At 35.3% G+C, this 9,562-nt stretch overlaps 1 protein-coding gene across 1 annotated transcript; it reads left to right on the top strand.

The window, feature by feature from the left end:
- Nucleotides 1-1,500: 1,500 nt before the first annotated feature.
- On the top strand, nucleotides 1,501-2,646 carry LOC124915987 (acetylserotonin O-methyltransferase-like). Its single transcript, XM_047456725.1, has 2 exons — nucleotides 1,501-2,268; nucleotides 2,341-2,646. The coding sequence occupies exons 1-2, from the start codon at nucleotides 1,501-1,503 to the stop codon at nucleotides 2,644-2,646; spliced, it is 1,074 nt and encodes a 357-aa protein (XP_047312681.1).
- The last annotated feature ends 6,916 nt before the right edge of the window (nucleotides 2,647-9,562 follow it).

Here is a 9,562-nt window from a genome sequence, read left to right as displayed (position 1 = left end):
TTAAGAATAAGGGTTAAACGAAACTATTAACTTTTTTTAAGGTTAAAGTGTTTTTCTTAATCGTTTATGAAATCGACCCCGGATGCAAATTGTTCACAATTCCATCATAATATCTTTACTACTTATTTCCATGTAGCTCCATTAACTTGTCAATCACCACAATTGGTATCTCTTTTTTATTTATACTTCTTAATATAGATTATAACTTTCCTTTTCTCATGATTGATGTTTAATTTCCATGACCCTTGTGCATAAGATAAATATCAACCTAAGTACTCTCGTTAAAATGCTGAAAGTAAAAATAAAAAAAATAAAAAAAAAATCGATGAACCCTTGATGCATTCACAGCCAAAAATAAATAAATAAACAACTCATAACATTTGAAAGCACTATCTTTCTAATGTGACCTAAAAAACAAGGTTGTCCTTTGAAAACACTATCTTTCTAATATGGCCTAAAAACAAGGTTGTGATTTGATTTACTTATTTCCTTAAGTAATATTGTGTTCAAATAACTTATAAATTTTTGGAATAGTGCATTCCATATATTAATTTCATCGTGGTTGTATTTTAAAACAACTTTATAGTGCAATATTGTAACTACTGCATGTTAGAGGGAAGAACCAATGAGCTTATTCTCTAAGTATGGAAACACCAACACTATTTGCCATAATTTTAGTTGAAATTCATTTAATTCTAAAATACTTATATTCAAAACTACCCTTTATTGTTGACTCCAAAGTTTATTATGGAGCTGCTAACTTAGATGATGACTAGATATGGGGTCTAAGTAAAATGCCTAGAAAAAAGGAAAAGCATGGTCGTCGGATCAAACTAACAATGCCCGGCCTCTTTTGGACTACTAAGAGGTACTTCAACAATGTGCATGACACAAATGACATTTAGTGTAGATTTGTAGATAATTTTCTGTTTTTAAAATAAAACAATCGACAAGATACAAAATTCCATTGCAACTTTTAAGAAGAGTGGGAAAATACTAAACATGTAACTATTGAGGACTGTCAAAAGATGAAAGTTGGTTGCACAAAAAAACAAAAAAAAAAAACGATAAGACCAAAAGATGTGATGCATTAACCAGAAATTGGGTGCTATTTATTGTGGAGGTTCCACAAATGCATAAGATCTTAGTAAATTCTTAAAATGAATATTTGTATTATTTTCATATAATCCTAATTAACCCACAAATTCTTAAACATAGCGTAAAAATGTCACACACTAAAATGATTTATACATATACCAAACTCAAAAACAATAATAGACTAAGATGTATTAGGTATAAAGCTCAAAATCACCATGCCAAGTTGGTATAGATGTCTAATCACACTCAACAAAACTATAGAATTAAAAGAAAAAAGGACTACTAGTGGTATAGAGGCCTCACATCACATGAAATCACAACCCTATGTATATTATCTATATTGCCTAATTATATGTATATATATATGTGTGCAAAAGAGTGCATGTATAGAAAACAGAGGTGATGGAGCAGAGAAATAAGCAATTAGAAGCTCAAGCCCAAGTGGACATATGGAAATACATATTTGGCTTCACAGACATGGCCCTAGTTCGATGCGCCATTGAACTTAACATACCCGACATCCTCGAAAACCAAGCTGGTCGCCCCATGTCTCTCCTTGACCTATCCTCTGCCGTCGGATGTCCCCCTTCTACCCTCTATCGAGTCATGCGGTTTTTGGTTAACCGACGTATCTTCCACGAGGAGACAATAGTCGACCCGTTGATGTTATCCAATTCCAAGGGCTATGTCAAAACTCCTCTTTCATGTCTTCTCACAAAAAATGGTGAGAAGAGCATGGCCTCTTTTTTCATGTTCGAATGTAGTCCTTTCAAGTTTTCCCTTTGGTTGGACCTAAGCAAGCGTGTTCTGACCGACGGCAAGTCCAACCCTTTTGAGGCTTCAAACGACAAGGACCTTTATAGCTTCTTGAAGGCAAATCCAGGGCCCAACAAGCTGTTCAACGAAGCTATGGCATGTGATACCAGGTTTGTAGTCCCGGCAGTGATCGAGGGTTGCCCCGAGGTGTTTCATGGACTAGAGTCGTTGGTCGATGTTGGGGGAGGGAATGGCGCGGCATTGAGGATATTGGTGGAAGCTTTTCCATGGATTCGTGGCATTGTCTTTGATCTTCAACATGTTATTGAAGACGGAGAAAAATGTGTTGGCTTCGAGTATATTGCGGGTGACATGTTCCAATCTATTCCCAAGGCCGATTCTGTGTTCCTCAAGGTTTTTGTTTTCAAATTTTCCTTTTTTAAATGAGGTTATTTTTTCATTCACACAAAGTTATACTATTTGTAGTGGATTCTACACAATTGGGGAGACGAAGAATGCATCAAGATCCTCATAAATTGCAAACAAGCCATACATCGTGATAAAGGGAAGGTGATAATAGTCGATACACTAATTAACGAAGAGAAGGAGAATGAAAGTGACGGTTTTGAGTATGTGAGGCTGATGATGGACATGACTATGTTGTCCATATTGGAAACGGGCAAAGAAAGGACATTGAAAGAATGGGAACATCTACTCGCTCGAGCAGGCTTCTCTCGACACGTTGTCCATCGCATTCAAGCTGCTCAATCTGTGATTGTGGCTTATCCCTGATTTATCGAGATAGCTCGTACTGAAATGTTGATGATGATAATATATAATAATAAGAAACATGGCACTTGTTTACTTCCAATAAATTAAACCCCTATAGCATATTGTAACAATATTATTTTCATTGAAGCTCAATATGTATGATCTATCACTCTTTAAAGAAAAACGGCCCAATTATTATTATTTTTTTAACGACTTAGCATCAATTCATTAAAAATTCCCCAAAACGAAAAAACCCCACGAGTGTAAGAGATCATTCTAGATAGATCTAGAATGATTTTGAAGTCGTATCATTCTGAATAAAAGAAAAAACATAAATGAACTATCTAATTGTAATGTTTTCGTTTCTATTTTTTTAGTAAACAGTAAATTCCAATTTCTGCTGATATTCCAATTATGCTGCGTACTTGGAACTTTTCTCCACGTTCCCACAAGTGCGCCACAATACGAAACTATGTCTCTCCATAATTCTTCAACACTTCTGCGGGTTCTGCCATAGACTCTCGCATTACGTTCCTGCCAAATGTTGTAAACTACTACTCTAAAGACGCACTTGAATACGTTTGTTGCAAATCTATTTCCTTTAGCTTTGAGTAGTGTTGTTTCTTTGATTTTTATCCAATCCTTCGAGAAACTGATCAACTCCAAACTTTTAGAAAATCTATCCCAAATTTCCAATGCTATACTACAGCTCCCAAACATTTGATCAATGGTTTCTTCACTACCGTTGCATAGAAGACAACTCACGTTCGAGATGCTCATATACTTGCTGATACGGTCACGAGTGCTGAGTTTTTTTCCAGAAGGCAAGCCATAGGATGAACTGGTGTCGAGGAATGATCTTGGTTGACCATACGAGAGGAGCCCATTCTACCTTCTATGTTTTTTCTCGGATTACCTCCCATATTCTCTTTGAGACCAGCTTCCCATTGTCTTTTGCATTCCATTCATGAACGTCGGGTCTGTCTCGGAATTGTAAGTTACTGATGTGATCTAGTATCCTTTTTCCTTCTGGATTTCTTCTCAAAATCGAGTCCCAGTCCTCGTCTTTTATGTCTCTGATTTTCGCCACTCTGCAGTCCCTTCTGATATGTGGACTTTTGAACTCCTCATTGTGAATGATTGGCTGGTTTTGTACCATGAATCATGCCAGAATATAGTGCCTTTCCTGTCCCCAAGCTGAATGTTGTAAAGGTCTGTAATATCACTTCTCAGTTTAAGAATTTTCTTTAATGACCAGCTCATACCTTCATTGATTTTACACGTCCAAATACTGGTTTCCTGTTTCATAAATCGCGTGTGTACCCATTTGATCCATAATGATTCCTGGTTGCGTTCCAATGCCCATAGATGCTTGAAGGTTAGAGCCTTATTCCACTCGACACAGTTCTTCAGTGACAATGCCTCCCACTTCTTTCGGCATACATAGAGCAGTCCATTTGATTTTCCTTCCTCCTCTTCCGCTACTTCCCTTGCTGAAGTTTCTCATTAACGTGTCTAGCTCCTTCATTACCTTATTCGGAATGACCATTTGTTGCGCATAATATCCAATTATTCCAATGACTACATTTTTTATAAGCTCGATCCTCCCAGCATAAGAAAGTTTCTTCGCCGCCCAGCAAAATATCGTGTGTTTTACCTTTTCAATCAAAAGTTTGCAATGTGAGATCTCGATCTGTTTCACGGTTAATGGAATCCCCAAGTATCTTATGGGAAAGTTGCCTTCCGCAATGCTCATGATGTTGAATATGTCCTATTTTATTTCTTCATTCACTCCTTCATAAAATGCCACACTTTTGTTTTCATTAATAGTAAGACTTGTAACCTCAAAAAAGCCCAATTATCTTTGAGTTTATCCATTTGGGGATCAAACTGTCAAAGATTTGACATTTGAGACTTTTACACAAACGAATGTTTATTCCGTCTATTTTAAATGATATGGCAATTCATTATATTTTTTATTATACCTATCATATTAGTTGCATTCAAACAAAACATATTCAGCTCTCTTCTCCTTGCATACCCATCTTCTTCTTTTATCTCCTTTTTCAAATAACCACACACCATATATATAATTATATCGTGCCTGAATTATTTATCTGCAGTATTAGAATGAATCCAAGAGCTAGATAACTAGTTGTATCTGAACTTAAAGCTAACATCTTCGCATAGCCATCCAAAACCAAGAAAACCATGCAATAACTATGACAACAAATCCTGTCAATCCAGTTATTAAAATCACTGTCATTACTAATTTCATGCATTCTTTTTCGTCTGTCAAACACACCAAGATAGAAGATACAATGAACATACATACGTCCTAGCTCTGAATGGACAACACAAACATATAGATCAGTCGTATTATGAAAAAATTTCTGGACGTCAATCAAGTTTCCATCCCATAACATGCAACCAATTCCTTCACAGTAAGCATAAACTGAGCAGAAACAATTTATGTTCTGAGATAACAAAATATTTTATGGATGTTCTGAGATAACACTCCTATGTTACCCCATTTTTTTATGTTTCCATAAGGATTCCACTAGAAGACTTTGATTTGTATAGCCTCTACACAAACCCACTCAAATCACAAGTCTTAAAGATTGTTTGTCTGAACTCCTAGCTCTCACACTATCTTGTTGAACATATCACTATTTGTTCAACTTACACAAGTAGATGATTAACGGATGATAAAAATGATTATCTCTCAACGTATATCATAACGGGTATGCTTAACGTATTCACATGTGAAGAATGAACTAGAGAGAGTAATCAAAGAGCCGAGAGAGAGAACCAAGAGAATCATTGTTGTTCTTTGATGCGTTTTTATCTTTCATGCATGGCAACGGTCGAACTCATTCTGTCAATATGTGGCAGATGTATATTTGTCGTATGCCTGGCGTACGAGGTGTAGTGCGTGGACGAATGGAATATTCGTATACGTGGAAATGGTATATTTTTCGTATGCATGACGTACGGGCTTTAGTGCATAGAAGAATGGAAAATTCGTTTATCGTTTTGCATGTTAGAATAGAGAGATGGTTGTACATTTTGTCGTATTCAGCTGATGTGGAACTCAACTGATGGTGAGCTCTAGTGATGATGAACTCAGTTGTTGATCAACTCTGATAATGAGCTACTCTACTAATAGCGCACTCAGTTGTTGATCACCTGTGCTAATGGATTACTCTACTGATAACGCACTCAATTGTTAGATCATCTCTATTGATGGATTACTCTACTGATAGTGCACTCAATTTTTGCCACAACGCAGTTGTTGACGCAACAATGTTGGCGCAACTCAATTGTTGGCGTAACACAATTGTTGGCGCAATACTGCTGATGACAACTCAGTTGTTGGCGTAACATAGTTGTTGGTGCAACACAGTTGTTAGCGTAAAAATGTTGATTGCAACTCAGCTGTTGGCGCAACACTACTTATGGCAACTTATTTGTTAGCACAACTCTGTTAATGGGACACTTAGCTGTTTGCGCAACTCTGATGTTGAGTTACTCAGTTGTTAGCGCAACTCTGTTGTTGAGCTACTCAGTTGTTAGCGCAACTCGATTGTTGAGCTACTCAGTTGTTAGCGCAACTCTGCTGATGGCGCGCGCATCTTTAGATGATGTCATCTCTACTGTTAGCGCATCTACGCATAAACACATTGTTGAACTTAATTTTATTCATTCATCAAAACCATGTGTGTTCATGTTAATTATCCTAAGTTCATTTTAATCAGTTAAAACGTTTTTCATAATTCAACTTAATTTAATGATTTCCCTTTAACATAAATTAACAATTTCCCATTTTTTTCCTAAATTAACTTAATTTAAAAAAATTCTCCGTTTTTGATAATATTAAAACTAAGTTATGATGCGCAAGGGAAATATTTATATATATATATATATATAATGATAAATATAAATATAAATAAGTAAGATATTCATAGTTTATTTTCTACCCTTTAGCTTGAGCCTTTGGCTGCCTTCTTTTCCTTGCTACCTTCCTATTCCCGGTTTCTCCCTCGTTGTTTTTCCTCCTCTACTACTTTCCCCTTTTTAACATCAGCAACCCCGACCGATTCTCCCATGTTTGCTTAAGAAAGTTAGTTACTTCGGCAATCTGCATTCTGATAGTATTGATCTTCACGAAGATCTCCTAGTTGTAATTGCCGAAGGAATTGTTCAATACGTGCTTGAGCCAGCTCATTGACTCCTTGATTATCGAGAAGAACTATGAGTGGACTATCAATAAATTTGGTTTAAGGACAAACAACTAAAAATAGTTACACCCCTGACAAAACATCAATGTTTGACTCTCTTCTTCGAGAGTTAATGTTTTGGATAGTCGTTTATACATGAGGTCGAGTATATTGCTGATATCTTGAAAATTGGGAAAAAAAATTGATTTCTTGATGAAAGAAAAAACATCACAAAAGATAGGAAGAGGTGGTCAAAGCCTAACCTTGAACACATTTTGAATCCAAAAATGTCACAGTTCATTAGAAGGATCAGGTTCATACTAATCTCAAATTCAAAACATGAAACATCTGTTCATAAATAAAGTTCAAAATCGTCGACTGACGAATTTCAAATTGTTGCGAAGTCCACTTTGAAAAAAAAGAGGGAAAATGTTTATGTTGAAATATTCCCTTAAAATGCTAGAGTTGTGACTAATACTACAAAAGCAAATCGAGACTCCAAAAACCATATGTCAATAGGTACAAGACATCGTTTGTACATGATTCTGTTAAAATCCTATTTGTTATTATGTATCCAAAAACCTTATTGATTGATAGGTATGAGACATTGTTTTTACACGATTCCGTTAAAACCCTATTTGTTAATTCGTATCCAAAAACCCTATATGTCGATAGGTACGAGACATCGTTTGTATACGATTCCTTCAAAACTCCTATTTGGTAACAAGTATCAAACTTTATCTGTCGATAACCACCCAAGATCATTCGTACATGATCCGACAAAAAATCTATTTGTCGATAGGTATCCAAACCATATCCCTCGATAGGTGTCAAACCTTGTTTTTTAACAAGTATTGAGATCATTTGTACGTGATCTATTAAAACCCTATATGTCGATAGGTATGAGACATCATTTTTACACGATTTCGTCCAACAATTCTATTTGTTGATATGTATCAAATCTTGTTTTTTAACAAGTATTGAGATCATTCGTAAATGATCCATTAAAATCCTATTCGTTGATAGGTGTTAAACCTTGTTTGTTAACAAGTATTGAGATGATTCGTACATGATCCATTAAAACTCTATTTGTCAATATGTACAAGACATCATTTTTACTTGATTCCGTCCAAAAACCATATTTGTTGATAGGTATCAAACCTTGTTTGTTAACAAGTACTAGGATCATTTGTATATGATCCTTTAAAACCCTATTTGTCGATAGGAACGAGACATCATTTTTACACGATTATGTCCAACAACCCTATTTCTTTATAGGTATCAAACTTTATTTGTTAACAGGTTCTAAGATCATTCGTACATGATCCTTTAAAACCATATTTGTCAATAGGTACGAGACATTGGTTTACACGATTCTGTTCAGAAACCCTATTTATTGATAAGTATCGAACCTTATTTGTTAACAAGTACTAAGATCATTTGTACACGATCCATTAAAACCCTATTTGTCGATAGGAACGAGACATCGTTTGTACACAATTCAATTAAAACATTATTTATTGATAGGTATCAAACCTTATTTGTTAACAAGTACGAAGATCATTTGTACAAGATCCATTAAAACCCTATATGTCGATAGCTAAGAGATATAGATTTACACGATTTTGTCCAAAAATCCTATTTGTTGATAGGTATCAAACCTTGTTTGTTAACAAGTACTAAGATCATTCGTACATGATCCAGTAAAATCTGATCTCTCAATAGGTCTCAAAACCCTATATCTCGATAGGTATCAAAATTCTATCTCTTGATAGGTATCAAAACCCTATCCCTCGATAGGTATCTAAACCCTATCTCTCGATAGGTATCAAAATACTATCTCTCGATACGTATCAAAATACTATATCTCGATAGGTATCAAAATCATATCTCGCGATAGGTATCAAAACTCTATCTCTCGATAGGTATCAATACCCTATTCATCGATAGGTATCAAAATATCTCTCTCGATAGGTATCAAAATTTTATCTCGCGATAATATCCAAACCTTGTATGTAGATAAGTATTGAAAGCATTCATACATGATCCTATAAAAACTCTATACCTTAATAGGTATCAAAACCGTATCCCTCGATACGTATCAAAACCCTATCTCGGGATAGGTATCCAAACCTTGTTTGTCGACAAGTACCGAGATCATTCGTAAATGATCCTATAAAAACTCTATCTCGCAATAGGTATCCAAACTTTGTATGTTAACAAATACTAAGATCATACGTATATGATCCAAAAAAAACTTTATCCCTTAATAGGTATGTTAACACTACCTCTCGATAGGTATCCAAAACCTTGTCTTCAGACAAGTAACGCGATCATTCATACATGATCCGTTCAAACTCTATCTCTCGATATGTACCCAATCAAAATTCTATTTCTCAATAAGTGATCACCTTAAATTCAAAAAACACAAAAACATATATGTAGATAGTACCACGATCATTTATATATGATCGTCTTGGACATTACCTGTTGGTAGCTAGTAGCCTCCGTGGCAAGTTATTAACTCTCATGATAAACTCATTTGTTGATAGTATCATGATCATATGTACTCCTAAGCATTAGTTGTTAGTAAGCCTATGACAAGCTTATTAGCTTTCACAAAAACATATTTGTTGATAGTCTCACGATCATATATATATATATGATCACCCTAAGATGTCACTTGTTAGTAGCCTACATGAAAAGTAGTTAAGACT

Source organism: Impatiens glandulifera, chromosome 9, assembly GCF_907164915.1.
Source record: "Impatiens glandulifera chromosome 9, dImpGla2.1, whole genome shotgun sequence".
NCBI classification, from domain to species: domain Eukaryota; kingdom Viridiplantae; phylum Streptophyta; class Magnoliopsida; order Ericales; family Balsaminaceae; genus Impatiens; species Impatiens glandulifera.
Note: the sequence above shows the minus strand (reverse complement) of the source record. Positions and strands in the feature narration are given on the sequence as shown.

What these genes read in the sequence shown, in the direction of transcription:
- LOC124915987 (XM_047456725.1), top strand. Translation starts at nt 1,501, where the DNA reads ATGGAGCAGAGAAATAAGCAATTAGAAGCTCAAGCCCAAGTGGACATA. An exon ending in CCGATTCTGTGTTCCTCAAG is followed by an intron (nt 2,269 to 2,340) that starts GTTTTTGTTTTC and finishes TACTATTTGTAG; the next exon opens with TGGATTCTACACAATTGGGG.